Genomic DNA, 19,225 nt, shown 5'->3' with positions numbered 1-19,225 from the left:
AGTTCGCTCTCAATAATCGGGCCAGCTCTGCCACTTTGGTGTCCCCGTTTTTCTGTAATTCGGGGTTTCATCCTCGATTTTCCTCTGGTCAGGTGGAATCTTCGGATTGTCCTGGAGTGGATGCTGTGGTGGAGAGATTGCATCGGATCTGGGGGCAGGTGGTGGACAATTTGAGGTTGTCCCAGGAGAAGACTCAGCTTTTTGCCAACCGCCACCGTCGTGTTGGTCCTCGGCTTTGTGTTGGGGATTTGGTGTGGTTGTCTTCTCGTTTTGTCCCTATGAGGGTCTCTTCTCCTAAGTTTAAGCCTCGGTTTATCGGCCCGTATAAGATATTGGAGATTCTTAACCCTGTTTCCTTCCGTTTGGACCTCCCTGCATCCTTTTCTATTCATAACGTTTTTCATCGGTCATTATTGCGCAGGTATGAGGTACCGGTTGTGCCTTCCGTTGAGCCTCCTGCTCCGGTGTTGGTTGAGGGTGAGTTGGAGTACGTTGTGGAGAAAATCTTAGACTCTCGTGTTTCCAGACGGAGACTCCAGTATCTGGTCAAGTGGAAGGGATACGGCCAGGAGGATAATTCTTGGGTGAATGCATCTGATGTTCATGCCTCTGATCTGGTTCGTGCCTTTCATAGGGCCCATCCCGATCGCCCTGGTGGTTCTGGTGAGGGTTCGGTGCCCCCTCCTTGAGGGGGGGGTACTGTTGTGAATTTGGATTCTGGGCTCCCCCGGTGGCTACTGGTGGAATTGAACTGGTGTCTTCATCTTCTCTGTTCACCTGTTCCCATCAAGATGTGGGAGTCGCTATATAACCTTGCTGCTCTGTTAGTTGCTTGCCGGTCAACAATGTTATCAGAAGCCTCTCTGTGCTTGTTCCTGCTCCTAGACAACTACTAGATAAGTTGGACTCTTGTCCATGTTTGTTTTTGCATTTTTGTTCCAGTTCACAGCTGTAGTTTCGTTACTGTGTCTGGAAAGCTCTTGTGAACAGGAATTGCCACTCTGGTGTTATGAGTTAATGCCAGAGTTTTAAAGTAATTTCTGGATGGTGTTTTGATAGGGTTTTCAGCTGACCATGAAAGTGTCCTTTCTGTCTTCTGCTATGTAGTAAGTGGACCTCAAATTTGCTAAGCCTATTTTCATACTACGTTTGTTATTTCATCTTAATTCACCGCCAATACATGTGGGGGGCCTCTGTCTCCTTTCGGGGTATTTCTCTAGAGGTGAGCTAGGACTTATATTTTCCTCTGCTAGCATTATTTAGTCCTCCGGCTGGTGCTGGGCATCTAGAATCAACGTAGGCATGCTACCCGGCCACTGCTAGTTGTGCGTTAGGTTTAGTTCATGGTCAGCTCAGTTTCCATCTTCCAAGAGCTAGTTCCTATATATGCTGATGCTATGATCTCTTGCCATTGAGATCATGACACATATATATATATTCTGTATTTATATTTCATTCAGCGCGACATCTGTGAAAAGCCGGTAATTCAATTGCCGGCTTTGCATTTCTCCTTCACAAACCCGACAGGGTATGAGACATGGTTTACATACAGTAAACCATCTCATATCCCCCTTTTTTTTGCATATTCCACACTACTAATGTTAGTAGTGTGTATGTGCAAAATTTGGCCACTGTAGCTGCTAAAATAAAGGGTTAAATCGCGGAAAAAATTGGCGTGGGCTCCCGCGCAATTTTCTCCGCCAGAATGGTAAAGCCAGTGACTGAGGGCAGATATTAATAGCCAGGAGAGGGTCCATGGTTATTGGCCCCCCCGTGGCTAAAAACATCTGCCCCCAGCCATCCCAGAAAAGGCACATCTGGAAGATGCGCCTATTCTGGCACTTGGCCATTCTCTTCCCACTCCCTGTAGCGGTGGGATATGGGGTAATGAAGGGTTAATGCCACCTTGCTATTGGAAGGTGACATTAAGCCAGATTAATAATGGGGAGGCGTCAATTATGACACCTAACCATTATTAATCCAATTGTTGGAAAGGGTTAAAAAACACACACACACATGATTAAAAAGTATTTTAATGAAATAAACACAGCGGTTGTTGTAATAATTTATTGTTCTCTCAATCCATCAGGAACACCCTCGCTTGGAAAAATAATAAACGCACAAGATACATACCTTCTGGTGAACCGTCTCGTCCCACGAAGTAATCCATCTGAAGGGGTTAACTAATATTACAGGCAGGAGCCCTGCTAAATGCAGCGGTGCTCGTGCTTGTAATTCCCCGGCGAATGAATGAAATGTAGGTCATTGACCTACATTTCCTTCAGTCGCGGTGATGCGCCCCCTGGTGGATGTCCTCATATGACCTGGAGCGTGGGAAAAAGTTCCCAGGCTGCAGTTCATGAGAACATCCACCAGAGGGCGCCTCACCGCGACTCAATGTAAGTACAGATCCTGCTTTCCTTTCAGCACCCGGGGATTACAGGTACGAGCGAGTGGTTTATCGCAGCTCGTGCCTGTAATATTAGTTAACCCCTTCAGATGGATTACTTCGTGGGACGAGACGGTTCACCAGAAGGTATGTATCTTGTGCGTTTATTATTTTTCCAAGCGAGGGTGTTCCTGATGGATTGAGAGAACAATAAATTATTACAACAACCGCTGTGTTTATTTCATTAAACTACTTTTAAATCATGTGTGTGTGTGTTTTTTAACCCTTTCCAACAATTGGATTAATAATGGATAGGTGTCATAATTGACGCCTCCCCATTATTAATCTGGCTTAATGTCACCTTCCAATAGCAAGGTGGCATTAACCCTTCATTACCCCATATCCCACCGCTACAGGGAGTGGGAAGAGAGTGGCCAAGTGCCAGAATAGGCGCATCTTCCAGATGTGCCTTTTCTGGGGTGGCTGGGGGCAGATGTTTTTAGCCACGGGGGGTCCTATAACCATGGACCCTCTCCTGGCTATTAATATCTGCCCTCAGTCACTGCCTTTACCATTCTGGCGGATAAAATTGCGCGGGAGCCCACGCCAATTTTTTCCGTCATTTAACCCTTTATTTCAGCAGCTACAGCGCTGAAATTTTGCACATACACACTACTAACATTAGTAGTGTGGAATATGCAAAAAAAATGGGGATATGAGATGGTTTACTGTATGTAAACCATGTCTCATATCCTGTCGGGTTTGTGAAGGAGAAATGCAAAGCCGGCAATTGAATTACCGGCTTTTCTATAGAACACCGCTGCGTATTTCTCGCAATGCACACGCATGGTCCGTGTGTAATCCGATTTTTTCTCGCACCCATAGACTTGCATTGGCGAGTCTCGGCCGAGATACGCTGACAATCGCAGCCTGCTGCGAGTTCCCTCGGATCCGAAATACGGTGGAGAAAATATCGGATGATGGGAGCTGAACCATAGATTAACATTGGGCCGAGTGCTATGCGATTTTTTTATCGCATAGCACTCGTCCGTATTACGGTCTAGTGTGACCCCGGCCTTATTAGGTATTACGCTATATGGAGTTTCCGGTTTGGAGCATACCGAGTTTCCGATCTGGTATGGCGCTTGGTCCTCTGCTGGGGTGGGCGCTTGCGTCCATCCAAGCGGCACCCTGCGTTCCACAATCCGGACATGCGCTCCACAATACCGGAAACACGCGTCGTAAACCAGAAGCGCGTCACACGACGGGGGCGGAGCCTCGTGAACGCACCTCGGAGTTCATCTTTAAAAACCACAGAGGTGGGGAAGCCGGCAAAGCGGCTAATACAGGTTACAATACTCCCCTGATGAGTCTATTAGGATGAAATGCGTCGGGAGATGCCATATCTAAACAGAGGCTTGATTGTCACTCCACATTTCCTGGGAGATCTAGTGACAAATGGAGGCTCTCCAACCTCGGGGTGAGATCTTTCCATATTAAATGGGTACAAATATGATGCAGATCTATATATGCCAGCGTCTTTTAAATAATGTTTGGTGTAAAGCGTACTATTACCACACAATAATGACCATAAGGGATGCTCCTGATATTCATTTGATGAGGTAGCATGATCCCAGATTTTTTATGGATGCATATTGGTGTTTATTCTCATTCGATAAGCCTCTCCAGCACGCTATTATATGTACTGACAGGAGCAAGATATACACACATGCATGGTGAATAAGTAACCTGTAATATCTGTCGCATGTTTGCGGGCTTGACTATCTTGGTTACTTACAACCAAGAATTTGGCCTCCCAAGGTACTGAAAAGCATAGATGTAACCCCAGAGAGTAAGAATCGCTCTATCTGATAAGGGTAAACTTCAATGGTGCCATATGGGATATGAGTATCGTATAGACAGAGGCGGACTTGTATATGACCATAATGAGTATTGGTGGAGGTCATACGTATAGCCCTTCTGTATTATGTGGCATGCGTGTACTCTAATGAAGTGTAAATGGCTATACAAGGCTGCCAGCTGTAGTCTAGAAGGTCACAGGTAGTGACTACCTAGCAGTGTCAGTACATTTATTTTTATATATATTGTCGTTCTTATTTCTTTCCTATTTCTGTGTTGGTATAGGGCTCACCATTGCACTAAGGTTGTTTTTTCCTTTTTCCTTTTTTGTTTAAATATATGTTTTGTACGCATTTTTATATATACCGAGTAAAGGTTAAGTTTTATAAGTATATCCAATTGCTATTCCCTCTCTGGGATCAACATTAGACTAGTCAGGTCTCCTATGTACATACTGGAGACGGTAGGGAGCCACATCAGACTAGGCAGGTCTCCCCTATGTACATACTGGAGATGTTAGGGAGCTACATCAGACTAGGCAGGTCTCGCCTATGTACACACTGGAGAGATTAGGGAGCCACATCAGACTAGGCAGGTCTCCCCTATGTACACACTGGAGAGGTTAGGGAGCCACATCAGACTAGGCAGGTCTCGCCTATGTACACACTGGAGAGGTTAGGGAGCTACATCAGACTAGGCAGATCTCCCCTATGTACACACTGGAGAGGTTAGGGAGCCACATCAGACTAGGCAGGTCTCCCCTATGTACACACTGGAGAGGTTAGGGAGCCACATCAGACTGGTCAGGTCTCCCCTATGTACACACTGGAGAGGTTAGGGAGCCACATCAGACTGGTCAGGTTTCCCCTATGTACACACTGGAGAGGTTATGGAGCTACATCAGACTAGGCAGGTCTCGCCTATGTACACACTGTAGAGGTTAGGGAGCTACATCAGACTAGGCAGATCTCCCCTATGTACACACTGGAGAGGTTAGGGAGCCACATCAGACTAGGCAGGTCTCCCCTATGTACACACTGGAGAGGTTAGGGAGCCACATCAGACTGGTCAGGTCTCCCCTATGTACACACTGGAGAGGTTAGGGAGCCACATCAGACTGGTCAGGTTTCCCCTATGTACACACTGGAGAGGTTATGGAGCTACATCAGACTAGGCAGGTCTCCCCTATGTACACACTGGAGAGGTTATGGAGCTACATCAGACTAGGCAGGTCTCCCCTATGTACACACTGGAGAGGTTAGGGAGCTACATCAGACTAGGCAGGTCTCCCCTATGTACATACTGGAGAGGTTAGGGAGCCACATCAGACTAGGCAGGTCTCCCCTATGTACACACTGGAGAGGTTAGGGAGCTACATCAGACTAGGCAGGTCTCCCCTATGTACACACTGGAGAGGTTAGGGAGCTACATCAGACTAGGCAGATCTCCCCTATGTACACACTGGAGAGGTTAGGGAGCCACATCAGACTGGTCAGGTCTCCCCTATGTACACACTGGAGAGGTTAGGGAGCCACATCAGACTGGTCAGGTTTCCCCTATGTACACACTGGAGAGGTTATGGAGCTACATCAGACTAGGCAGGTCTCACCTATGTACACACTGGAGAGGTTAGGGAGCCACATCAGACTGGTCAGGTTTCCCCTATGTACACACTGGAGAGGTTATGGAGCTACATCAGACTAGGCAGGTCTCACCTATGTACACACTGGAGAGGTTAGGGAGCTACATCAGACTGGTCAGGTTTCCCCTATGTACACACTGGAGAGGTTAGGGAGCCACATCAGACTAGGCAGGTCTCGCCTATGTACACACTGGAGAGGTTAGGGAGCCACATCAGACTGGTCAGGTCTCTCCCTATGTACAAACTGGAGAGGTTAGGGAGCCACATCAGACTGGTCAGGTTTCCCCTATGTACACACTGGAGAGGTTATGGAGCTACATCAGACTAGGCAGGTCTCCCCTATGTACATACTGGAGAGGTTAGGGAGCCACATCAGACTAGGCAGTTCTCCCCTGTGTACACACTAAAGAGGATAAGGAGCCACGTCAGACTAGTCAGGTCTCTCCTTATATTTCCCGGACTGCTTTTTAAACTATCTTTTCTCTGAAATGCCAGAATGTTTTAGAGTAAAATATTCCTGTATGCAAAAATTTGCCACAATATGTTACCTAGGAAAAGTGGTGACATTAGAGAGCGCTATTTACGGTAAGTTTAGCATTAGACATTATGTCCAGAATAAGCTGAGAAGAAAATGTTGCTGGACGGATATCCAGTGCTTCTTGATGGTAGTTTGCTACCAACATGGTTGCCGTGGATGATTACTTTAAAAAAAAAAAAAAGGTTCCAACGTGGAGAAATAGAAGAAACGATAAACCGAGATGTGGACGCTTACACTCAATAGTACCAAGGTTCCAAAAATATGTGATGGGTACAAAGTGTTTTGGTTTTTAAATAAGTCTCCCAACATACTAGGATGCTAGTGAATAATAAAATACAATATTAAAACACAATGCATTTCTGCTGTCCAGCCTTCAGGTGTATTTGTCCTATGATGCATGGAACCTATTTATAGCTTTCACTAGTATTGAGAGGGTGGACTAATTAATACATTTGCCTCCCTGATTCCACATCCACCCATGTACTTGTATCAGTGAGTGGTAATGAATTGCCACACACAAGCATCAGCAAAAATGCTGCAGAAAATCCACAATCACATGTCAAAAATAACAGAAAAATAATTTCACGTGAAATATTCAGCACCAACAGAATTGTATTAAAATAGGGTACATTTATATAGTCTCAGATTCTTTGCGCTTTTGCTTATTTTTATTGTTTTTTTTTATTTATTTATTTTGGTTTTTTTTTTAAATAAAATACTTTTTACCCATCGCATATTTTTGGAACCTACAGTGGGTACGGAAAGTATTCATACCCCATTAAATTTTTCACTCTTTCATTGCAGCCATTTGGTAAATTCAAAAAAGTTCAATTTTTTTCTCATTAATGCACACTCTGCACCCCATATTGACTGACAAAAACAGAAATGTAGTAATTTTTGCAAATGTATTAATAAAGAAAAACTGAAATCTCACATGGTCATAAGTATTCAGACCCTTTGCTCAGTATTGAGTAGAAGCACCTTTTGAGCTAGTACAGCCATGAGTCTTCTTGGGAATGATGCAACAAATATTTCACATTTGGGGATCCTCTTCCATTTTTCCTTACAGATCCTCTCCAGTTCCGTCAGGTTGGACGATGAACGTTGGTGGACAGCCATTTTCAAGTCTCTCCAGAGATGCTCAACTGGGTTTAGGTCAGGGCTCTGGCTGAGCCAGTCATGAATGGTCACAGAGTTGTCCTGAAGCCACTCCTTTGTCATTTAAGCTGTGTGCTTAGGGTCATTGTCTTGTTGGAAGGTGAACCTTCGGCCAAGTCTGAAGTCCAGAGCACTGTGGAAGAGGTTTTCATCCAGGATATCTCTATAGATGGCCGCATTCATGTTTTCTTCAATGACAAACAGTCGTCATGTCCCCGCAGCTGAAAAACACCCCCATAGCGTGATGCTGCCACCACCATGTTTCACTGTTGGGATTGTATTGGGCAGGTGATGAGCAGTGCCTAGTTTTCTCCACACATACCGCTTAGAATTATCACCAAAAAGGTCTATCCTCGACTCATCAGACTAGAGAATCTTATTTCTCATAGTTTGGGAGTCTTTAATGTGTTTTTTTAGCAAACTCTATGCAGGCTTTCATGTTTTGCACTGAGGAGAGGCTTCCGTTGGGCCACTCTGCCATAAAGGCCTGACTGGTGGATGGCTGTAGTGATAGTTTACTTCGTGGAACTTCTCCCATCTCCTTACTGCATCTCTGTAGCTCAGCCACAGTGATCTTGGGGTTCTTCAATACCTCTCTCACCATTTCTCTTCTCCCACGATTGCTCAGTTTGGCTGGACGGCAAGACTTCTGGTGGTCCCAAACTTCTTCCATTTAAGAATTATGGAGGCCACTGTGCTCTTATGAACCTTGAGTACTGCAGAAATTCTGTTGTAACCTTGGCCAGATCTGTGCCTTGCCACAATTCTGTCTCTAAGCTCCTTGGCCAGTTCCTTTGACCTCATGATTCTCATTTGGTCTGACATGCACTGTGAGCTGTGAGGTCTTTATATAGGCAGGTGTGTACCTTTCCAAATCAAGTCCTATCAGTTTAATTAAATGGAGCACCCGCTAGGACTGTGGGGTACTCTGGCTGGGTCCGACGGTACTTAAAGGGATGTGTCACGGAAGCAGAGACCCAGTCCGTGGCCCTGGGAATCTAATTAAAGGGGATGAAGTGTAGTGACAAATAGTCTATGGAGAAATGTTTGTGACGCCACCTGTGGTACTCGGCCTGTTATGACCTACTCTGCTTAAAGGGATCCGCTGAGGCAGATGGTGATGCAGCTTAGATGGTTTTGCTCCCCACAGGTGGAGCAGATGTCCCAGGGCTACCAGGACAGTCTATGAGGGGTTGTAAATGTTGAGGTGCAGGAAATAATTTGAAGACACTGGGTTTGCAGCTTCTTTACCTTTTTAATTGACAGTGCAGTCCGGAGCACAGGTGATCTTTGAAATCCGGGCAGCCTGGAAGCAGTTCGGAATCCGTCTAGCCAGGTGGAGATGGAAGCCTTCCTTCCTGCGCTGAATTCTGGGTTCTTGATGCATTAGCTTTCCTCAAGTCCCTCTCTCAATCTGTCCCTCAGGTGGAACACTACCCGCATGGCAGGCAGCTTGAGCTTTTTTACAGGTGTCCATCTCTCGTGGTGACTCAGGGCTCTAATCTGCTGCCGTGCCTTTGGGTGTCAGTTGTGGCCAGGAGACCTGCAATCCCCTGCCCTCCGGTTTCTGCTGTGGGGCATACAGTTCCCACACAACCTCGGACTCTGGTGTCCGGTTTCCTGCGCTCAATCCTGAGGGTGAGCTCAATCACAGCTCTACTCCCAGTTTCTTTCTCCTCCTGTGCTTCCTCTCCCTTCACTGTCTCACACAGACTGAACACTAACTCCTCCTCCAGACCAGAACTTATAGGGAAGCTACCCTGAAACCGGGTATAGAGCTCCCCCTTCAGCCTGGAGTCAGGAAAGTGTTGCATGCTTGTGTTACCTGTTAAGGGAATGCCTTATACCACTGTGGCACCCGGACCCCTGGGGTGCCACATAAACACAGCTGGACTCCTGTGAAGGAGTAGAACCATTTCAAGGAGGATCATAAGGAAATAGACAGCATGTGATTTACATATGAGTGTCTGAGCAAAGGGTTTGAATACTTATGACCATGTGATATTTCAGTTTTTCTTTTTTATTAAATTTGCAAAAATTACTACATTTCTGTTTTTTTTTCAGTCAAGATGGGGTGCAGAGTGTACACTAATGTGAAAAAAATGAACTTTTTTGAATTTACCAAATTAAAAATTTAAAGGGGTCTGAATACTTTCCGTACCCACTGTAGGTACCATCGAGTGGAAGCACCCACATCTTTGTTTATCGTTTCTTCTGGATGCAAAAAATGCTATAAGGAGTGATAAGGAGTTAAAATGCAATATAGTGACTTTTGTTACCCATGTAGTATCACACCAAAATGAGTAACACTGAAATAGAGGTACTAAAAACTAAGCGGTACTTACCTACAGATCAATTTCTTAATGCTCACTTCTTACAAGTCATCTTGAGGAAAAATAATTAAAATAAGTACCGTAGCTTCTGATCATAAGAATCTTGTACTTTACCATGAACAATACAAGTAGCAAAGTATACTCTGAAAAGTATTGGAGATCCAATTTAAAATGAATTGTATCTCAATAAATGCAACACACTTTTAGATGTTAATATACTGATTTCTTGATTATTATTTTTTTTTTTTCTTGCTTGTCTGTTCCCAGTCCTGTTCTCCACCGTCCAATGATTACATGGTTGGAATGAAGGTGGAAGCCCAGGACCCAAGGAATACAACTTCTACTTGCATCGCCTCTGTGGTAGGCCTGACAGGAGCAAGACTTAGACTGCGTCTTGATGGAAGTGACAACAAAAATGACTTTTGGCGATTAGTTGATTCATCCGAGATCCAACCGATTGGCACATGTGAAAAGAGTGGGGGCATGCTGCAGCCTCCCCTAGGTATGCCTTTCATTCTATACATAAAACTACCTATGAGTCAGTGAAGGCATGAAGCATTGGGTCATCTCCAAATACTTAGGAGGGAAATTTGTCATCCCTCTGTGTCAGTATTCTGACATCAGAAGGTTTTACATTTGTTTCACTATTTGTGCCAATTCCTCGCTCTTTCAAAATGTTTGGCGGCACTTACATAAATGGGCATGGCCAACCATAGTTTACTATAATGTACACTAGAAAATTGTCGAATATTGTAGCTGAAAGTATCTGATGTGGATTTCATAGTCCAGTGAGCAGACAACACAAGGATGTGCCAAAATATTAAGAAATAATAATTAATACATTTACTGCACCTTACTTCAGGGTTCTTCTGATTAGGTTTATGAAATGCCTGTCTCAATAAATTCCCCAATAGTACTAAGGGTATGCGCACACGTTCAGGTTTTTTCGCGTTTTTTTTTCGCGTTTTTTCACGATAAAAACTCATTAAAAACGCATACATTATGCATCCTATCATTTAGAATGCATTCTGCATGTTTTGTGCACATGGTGCGTTTTTTTCCGCAAAAAAACGCATCGCGGTAAAAAAAAGCATGTTCATTAATTTTGCGGATTTTCCGCGTTTTTCCCACAATTCTATGCATTTGGAAAAAAACGCACAAAAAACACGTCAAAAACGCATGAAAAAACGCGAAAAAAACGCATGTGGATTTCTGGCAGAAATGTCCGGTTTTTGTCAGGAAAATTTCTGCTAGAAATCCTGACGTGTGCACATAGCCTAGTGATTGAAGTGGGGAGGATTGGGTATCATTATGCCACTTATAAATCATTTGGATATCTTGTCAACCCAGGAAAGTACGTCTGTAGCTGTTGTGGCAGCTGCAATTCGTGGATGCTACATTTAGTATTCCTGATGGCTATAGCCATTTTTACATTGTTATATCTCCTCTTATTGCTGCCATACTGATGGGACATATCATTCCTTTGGTAGGAACTAGGATAAGCAGCAGGCATTCACCTCTCTAGACACTTAGGGTACTGTCACACTCTGCAACTTTCCAACGATCACGACCAGCGATACGACCTGGTCGTGATCGTTGGAAAGTCGTTGTGTGGTCGCTGGAGAGCTGTCACACAGACCGCTCTCCAGCGACCAACGATGCCGAAGGCCCCGGGTAACCAGGGTAAACATCGGGTTACTAAGCGCAGGGCCGCGCTTAGTAACCCGATGTTTACCCTGGTTACCATCGTAAAAGTTAAAAAAAAAAAACAGTACATACTCACATTCCGGTGTCCGTCAGGTCCCTTGCAGTCTGCTTCCCGCTCTGACTGAGTGCCGCCGTAAAGTGAAAGCACAGCACAGCGGTGACGTCACCGCTGTGCTCTGCTCTTACTTTCCGGCCGGCAGTCAGTCAGAGCGGGAAGCAGACGGCAAGGGACCTGACGGACACCGGAATGTGAGTATGTACTGTTTTTGTTTTTTTTTTACTTTTACGATGGTAACCAGGGTAAACATCTGGTTACTAAGCGCGGCCCTGCGCTTAGTAACCCGATGTTTACCCTGGTTACAAGCGAACGCATCGTTGGATCGGTGTCACACACACCGATCCAACGATGACAGCGGGAGATCCAGCGACGAAAGAAAGTTCCAAACGATCTGCTACGACGTACGATTCTCAGCAGGGTCCCTGATCGCTGCTGCGTGTCAGACACAGCGATATCGTATGGATATCGCTGGAACGTCACGGATCGTACCGTCGTAGCGACAAAAGTGCCACTGTGAGACAGTACCCTAAGCTTATGGAAAGGACTGAATCAGAGGGTTGACATCTTATCTCTCCAACTTCTGATGTCTTTGCAGGCAGAAGCTCAGCATAGATTAGCATCAGAGATTATCCAAACCTGTGACAAAAGAATCTCATGTCTATGAACAGTTTTACTCAATGACTTTAGAAAGTTATATGTTACAGTGGGTACAGAAAGTATTCAGACCCCTTTAAATTTTTCACTCTTTGTTTCATTGCAGCCATTTGGTATATTCAAAAAAGTCATTTTTTTCTCATTAATGTACACACTGCACCCAATCTTGACTGAAAAAAAAACAGAAATGTAGAAATTTTTGCAAATTTAGTAAAAAATAAAAACTGAAATATCACATGCTCATAAGTATTCAGACCCTTTGCTCAGACACTCATATTTAAGTCCATTTCCTTGTGATCCTCCTTGAGATGGTTCTACTCCTTCATTAGAGTCCAGCTGTGTTTAATTAAACTGATAGGACTTGATTTGGAAAGGCACACACCTGTCTATATAAGACCTCACAGCTCACAGTGCATGTCAGACCTAATGAGAATCATGAGGTCAAAGGAACTGGCCAAGGAGCTCAGAGACAGAATTGTGGCAAGGCACAGATCTGGCCAAGGCTACAACAAGGTTACTGAGCTGTATTGATTATAAGGGATAACTCAGGAGACTCTTTGCATGGAACAAGACAACTACAGGACACAGTTTTATAAGTGGTAAAGTCTATATTATCACACGGTGATTCAAACAGGTGCAGAGAGAAACTCAGTCCACAACACTTGGTGTAAATATTAAACGCAGCTTAACAGTCTATAGGAAACTTCAGAGGAAAATGCAATCACGCAGAAAGTCTATGAAGCACAATTATTCTTGAGGATACTTGACACGAATAAGTCCTTGGTAGTCCAAAACACAGATAGATATGCTTATAAGGCAGTTCAAATAATATCTTAGCACAACCAGGGAGGCCTGGGTAAAAGTCTCAGGTTTAAGCAGAGCAGCAACAGCTTACATGTCCAGCAAATTCAGATGGAAACAAACACAAGCAGCCAGATGGAAGATTGGAGGATTACTGGAAACCGATGTATGCAGCAGAAACTCAGAGCTGAGTAGCAGGATCTCCACACAGGTTCACAGGTGCAGGTGCAAAGCCAGGGAGTCGTCAGGAGCTGGATGCAAGGCAGAATACTCTAGCACAGACTAAAGGCTGGGGTGGAGTTATATAGCAGGAATACACACTGCACATGAGACCAAAGACGCCATCTTGGAAAAGGGCAGTAATGCACAAAAGGTAATCAAAATGTTCAGAGTCCTGACATGAGCAATCGTGGGAGAAGAGCCTTGGAGAGAGAGATAAAGAGAACCCCAAGATTACTGTGGTTGAGCTACAGAGATGCAGTAGGGAGATGGGAGAAGTTCCACAAAGTCAACTATCACTGCAGCCCTCCACCAGTCGTACCTTTGTGGCAGAGTGGCCCGACAGAAGCCTCTCCTCAGTGCAAGACATATGAAAGCCCACATAGAGTTTGCTAAAAAACACATGAATGACTCCCAGACTATGAGAAATGAGATTCTCTGGTCTGATGAGACGAAGATAGACTTTTTTTGTGATAATTCTAAGCGGTATGTGTGGAGAAAACCAGACACTGCTCATCACCTGCCCAATACAATCCCAACAGTGAAACATGGTGGTGGCAGCATCACGCTATGGGGGTGTTTTTCAGCTGCGGGGACATGACGACTGTTTGTCATTGAAGGAAACATGAATGCGGCCATCTACAGAGATATCCTGGATGAAAACCTCTTCCACAGTACTCTAGACCTCAGGCTTGGCCGACGGATCACCTTCCAATAAGACAATGATCCTAAGCACACAGCTAAAATAACAAAGGAGTGGCTTCAGAACAACTCTGTGATCTTGACTGGCCCAGCCAGAGCCCTGACCGAAACCCAATTGAGCATCTCTGGGGAGACCTGAAAATGGCTGTCCACCAACATTCACCATCCAACCTGACGGAACTGGAGAGGATCTGCAAGGAAGAATGGCAGAGGATCCCCAAATCCAGATGTGAAAAACTTGTTGCATCATTCCCAAGAAGACTCATGGCTGTACTAGCTCAAAAGGTGCTTCTACTCAATACTGAGCAAAGGGTCTGAATACTTATGGACCATGTGATACTTCAGTTTTTCTTTTTTAATAAATTTGCAAAAATTACTACATTTCTGTTATTTTTCAGTCAAGATGGGGTGCAGAGTGTACATTAATGAGAAAAAAATGGACTTTTTTGGAATTTACCAAATGGCTGCAATGAAACAAAGAGTGAAAAATGTAAAGGGGTCTGAAAACTTTCTGTACCCACTGTAAATGCTAACATCAATTTATATTAACCCAAGTCTATATTAAAGGGAATCGGTATGCACGATTTCACCCCCCAAAACTATTTCTATGTGCATGTGTCTCTTTCAAACACAAGTCCAGCAGTAGTTTTACATGGCGTTCCTTTGTTACTGAGAAATCAGTGTTTTAATTGATTTGCAAATGAGGCTGAAGATCTGAAGCTTTTGTCACTCCAGCTCTATTCCCCACCCAGCGCTGCTTCCTCCTGCATGACTGACTACTCCTTTGCCTGAAGACACTCAGCATAAAGGGTGTCAGTCAAGCAGGAGGAGGTGATGCTGGGAGGGGAATAGAGCTGGAGTGACAGATCTACCATTGATCTTCAGCCTCATTTGCATATTAATATTAATTCAAACACTTATTTCTCATTAACAGAGGAACAAACTGGCCATATTGCTGGACTTGTGTTTGAAAGAGCTAGATGTGCGTATAAATAGCATGCATGGTGAAATCCCTTTTAGTCTGTTTTTGTGCAAAGACAGTGTTTGCAGTCTAATTCATCTTATTTACATTGAATTTGTAATTGTTGAAAAAAACTGTTTTTAGGCTTTAGACTTAATGCCTCCTCCTGGCCCATGTTCCTTTTGAAGACACTAAATGGAGCTGAGATGGCACCAGCTAAAATCTTCCACAAGGTATAGTGGAATTATTCTCTTCAAAATAATGTTTTTATTCTACAATTTCTCTAGCTCTTCAGTCAATTACAACTGACGTGATTCAGGATCTATCTTGTGCTTCTATGTGGCAAATACTGTTACTTTATTCAAATACTAGCTGAAGATCCCGGCGTTGCCTGGGCATAGTAAAGATCTGTGGTTAGTTATAGCACCTCACTTTATTTTCCCATCACGCCTTTCATTTCCCCCCTCACATCTTTTATTTCCCCCCTCACATCTCTCATTTTCTCCCTCACACCTCTCATTTTCCCCTCACTCCTCTCATTCCCCCCTCACTCCTATGATTCCCCCCCAACACTTGTCATTTCGACCTTACATCTGTCATTTTCCGATCAATCCACTATTTTCCCTCACTCCTCTCATTTTGCACTCACACCTTTTCATTTTCACCTCACACCTCTCATTTTCACCTCACACCTCTCATTTTCCCCTCAGTATATACATGTTTGTCATCTCCCTTATATATAGTATACACCTGTGTGTCATCTCCTGTATATAGTATATGCCTGTATGTCATCTCCCCTGTAAATAGTGTATACCTGCTGTATGTCATCTCCTCCTGTATATTGTATATACCTATGTGTCATCTCCTCCTGTATATAGTATATACCTGTATGTCATCTCTTCTGTATATAGTATATACCTGTATGTCATCTCCTCCTATATATAGTATATACCTGTATGTCTTCTCCTGTATATAGTATATACCTGTGTCATCTCCCCTGTATATAGTATATACCTGCTGTATGTCATCTCCTCCTCTATATACCTATGTGCCATTTCCTCTTTTATATAGTATATACCTGTGTGTCATCTCCTCTTGTATATAGTATATACCTGTGTCATCTCCCCTGTATATAGTATATACCTGCTGTATGTCATCTCCTCCTCTATATACCTATGTGTCATCTCCTCTTTTATATAGTTTATACCTGTATGTCATCTCCTCCTGTATATAGTATATATGTGTGTCATCTCCCCCTGTATATAGTATATACCTGTATGTCATCTCCTATATATAGTATATACCTGTAATTAATCTCCTCCTGTATATAGTATATACCTGTGTGTCATCTGCTTCTGTATATAGTATATACCTGTGTCATCTCCCCTGTATATAGTATATATCTGTGTGTCATCTCCTCCTGTATATAGTATATACCTGTGTCATCTCCCCTGTATATAGTATATACCTGCTGTATGTCATCTCCTCCTCTATATACCTATGTGTCATCTCCTTTTTTATATAGTTTATACCTGTATGTCATCTCCTCCTGTATATAGTATATACGTGTGTCATCTCCCCCTGTATATAGTATATACCTGTATGTCATCTCCTATATATAGTATATACCTGTAATTAATCTCCTCCTGTATATAGTATATACCTGTGTGTCATCTCCCCTGTATATAGTATATATCTGTGTGTCATCTCCTCCTGTATTAGACCTCGTTCACACGTTATTTGGTCAGTATTTTTACCTCAGTATTTCTAAGCTAAATTGGCAGCCTGATTAATCCCCAGCCAACAGGAAGCCCTCCCCCCTGGGTGTATATTAGTTCACACATACACATAATAGACAGGTAATGTGACGGACAGCTGCCGTATTTCCTATATGGTACTTTTGTTGCACTTGTAGTTTGCTTATTAATCTGATTTTTTTTTTGAAGGATAATACCAGACTTGTGTGTGTTTTAGGGCTAGTTTCATGTGTCAAGTTGTGTGTGTTGAGTTGCGTGTGGCAACATGCATGTAGCGACTTTTGTGAGATGAGTTTTGTGTGGCGACATGCGTGTAGCAACTTTTTGTGTGTCGAGTTGCACGTGACAGGTTAGTGTAGCAAGTTGTGTGCAGCAAGTTTTGCGCATGGCGAGTTTTGCGCGTGGCGAGTTTTATGTGTGGTGAGTTTTGCACGTGTGGCTAGTTTTACGCGTGGCGAGTTTTCCATGAGGTGAGTTTTGCACGTGTGGCTAGTTTTGCGTGAGCCTAGTTTTGCATGTGACGAATTTTGCACGTGGCGAGTTTTGAGCGGTGACTATTGTGTTTCGACTTTTATGTGGCAAGGTTGGTGTATGTGTGGTGAAATGTGTGCTGAGGGTGGTATATGTGTTCAGCTTACCAAAAGAGAAGCCCCTCTTATAAAATATAGCGTTTATTATTAAATCTATGATAAAATAGAGAAAATCCCCCTCAGTGAAAAATGCCTATATACACTGGGCTGAGAGATAATAGGGAATAAAAATGAGTGAAATACCCCATATCCTCAAACTGACTAGTAAATAATAATAAAATACTAAAAAAAATACCACCATCAAAATACCTCCATCAAAGATGTGTGTGTATGTATGTATATATATATATATATATATATATATATATATCCCAGTATTATAGCTCATAAAAAACAACTGACCGCACCAAGTTTGATAACATCTAGATAGTGATGGTGTGAAAGTGCTGCTATGTCACAACAAGCTCACTCAGTCGATGTGTGGAAATGAGTGATCTGTCCCTATATATCAGCTCTGTCTGAGTGCCTACCTGGATGCGGAGGTTGGCACCCTAAGAAACACGAGACTGGCGCTGGAATATCTATTAGAGTCATTATGTGTCAGCACCTATTAAATCCCTGAAAATTGAGAAGGTGGGGAATCTTTTTATAGTGAAGTGCTGTTATGGTACCTAGATATTTATCTATAACCCTAATTGTATCAGTTATGAGTGATCTAGATTGAATGCACAATCTCTTCTATGTTACATATGTACATCTTACCCTTTTACTAGTTATTATGTGCACATTGTTATTAATCTAGTAGTGCATCATATAGTCAATACAGGCCATCTGGTCCTCTGTTTCTTACTTGCGGTCTTAATAGGGTTGAATAGGAGTGCAGGGACAGCCATCGCACGAGCGGGGGCGCCAGTCTCGTGTTTCTTAGGGTGCCAACCTCCGCATCTAGGTAGGCACCCAGACAGAGCTGATAAACAGGGACAGGTCACTCATTTCCACATGGCAACACAAGACCCATTCATTCAAATAAAAGAAGAAATGGCCGTGATATTTATTTTGGGTTACTTAAAGTTAAATAACACACCATTTTTAATAAATCAACTCTTAAAATGTCCAAAGCTTAACCACCATAAAACCAATCCACCTAATAAAGGGCGATTTTCCAAACGCCATGGCTCAAAATGACATGGCCCCCCCCACCATACCACAGCCATTTTTCCACCATTGTCTGCAGATTCAGATTAAATATATTTAAACCTATATCGGACAGATGAATTAAGTCATTTCTATAAAAACCCGGTAAGAAACCTTCCAGGTCTTCATGTCTGAAAGAGAAACCGTTAATAAGAGGAAGAAATTCCGCCATATCTCTGTTCACCCTTTTCCGGATTTTTTTTAGAAAGGAAAATTTGCCTCTGCTCCATAATAGCCTGGGAATGATTTCGGAAAAAACAAGAGGTACCAGGAAAAGCCTGTTTAACCCCTTCCCGACCCATGACGCCACATAGGCGTCATGAAAACCCGTGCCAATCCGACCCATGACGCCTATGTGGCGTCATGGAATGATCGCGTCCCTGCAGATCGGGTGAAAGGGTTAACTCCTATTTTACCCGATCTGCAGGGAGAGGGGGAGTGGTACTTCAGCCCAGGGGGGGTGGCTTCACCCCCCCCCCGTGGCTACGATCGCTCTGATTGGCTGTTGAAAGTGAAACTGCCAATCAGAGCGATTTGTAATATTTCACCTAAAAAACTGGTGAAATATTACAATCCAGCCATGGCCGATGCTGCAATATCATCGGCCATGGCTGGAAACACTAATGTGACCCCCCCACACCCCACCGATCGCCCCCCCAGTGCTCCGTTATAGGGTCCGGTCCCCTCCGTCCGCCTGCCGGCTCCCCCGTCCTGCTGTCCGC

The 19,225-nt window shown here is 43.7% G+C and overlaps 1 protein-coding gene across 3 annotated transcripts in view; it reads left to right on the top strand.

The window, feature by feature from the left end:
- Positions 1 to 19,225, top strand: part of SCMH1 (Scm polycomb group protein homolog 1) — a 434,218-nt gene that overhangs the window by 216,238 nt on the left and 198,755 nt on the right. For all 3 annotated transcript variants that reach the window (XM_077295619.1, XM_077295618.1, XM_077295617.1), the window contains exons 4-5: positions 10,188 to 10,422; positions 15,167 to 15,255. In XM_077295619.1, coding sequence (XP_077151734.1) covers positions 10,188 to 10,422; positions 15,167 to 15,255 — 324 coding nt within the window. The remainder of the gene's footprint in view (positions 1 to 10,187; positions 10,423 to 15,166; positions 15,256 to 19,225) is intronic.

This window comes from Ranitomeya variabilis, chromosome 3 (assembly GCF_051348905.1).
Source record: "Ranitomeya variabilis isolate aRanVar5 chromosome 3, aRanVar5.hap1, whole genome shotgun sequence".
Lineage (NCBI taxonomy): Eukaryota > Metazoa > Chordata > Amphibia > Anura > Dendrobatidae > Ranitomeya > Ranitomeya variabilis.
This window is presented reverse-complemented; position numbering and strand designations above follow the sequence as displayed.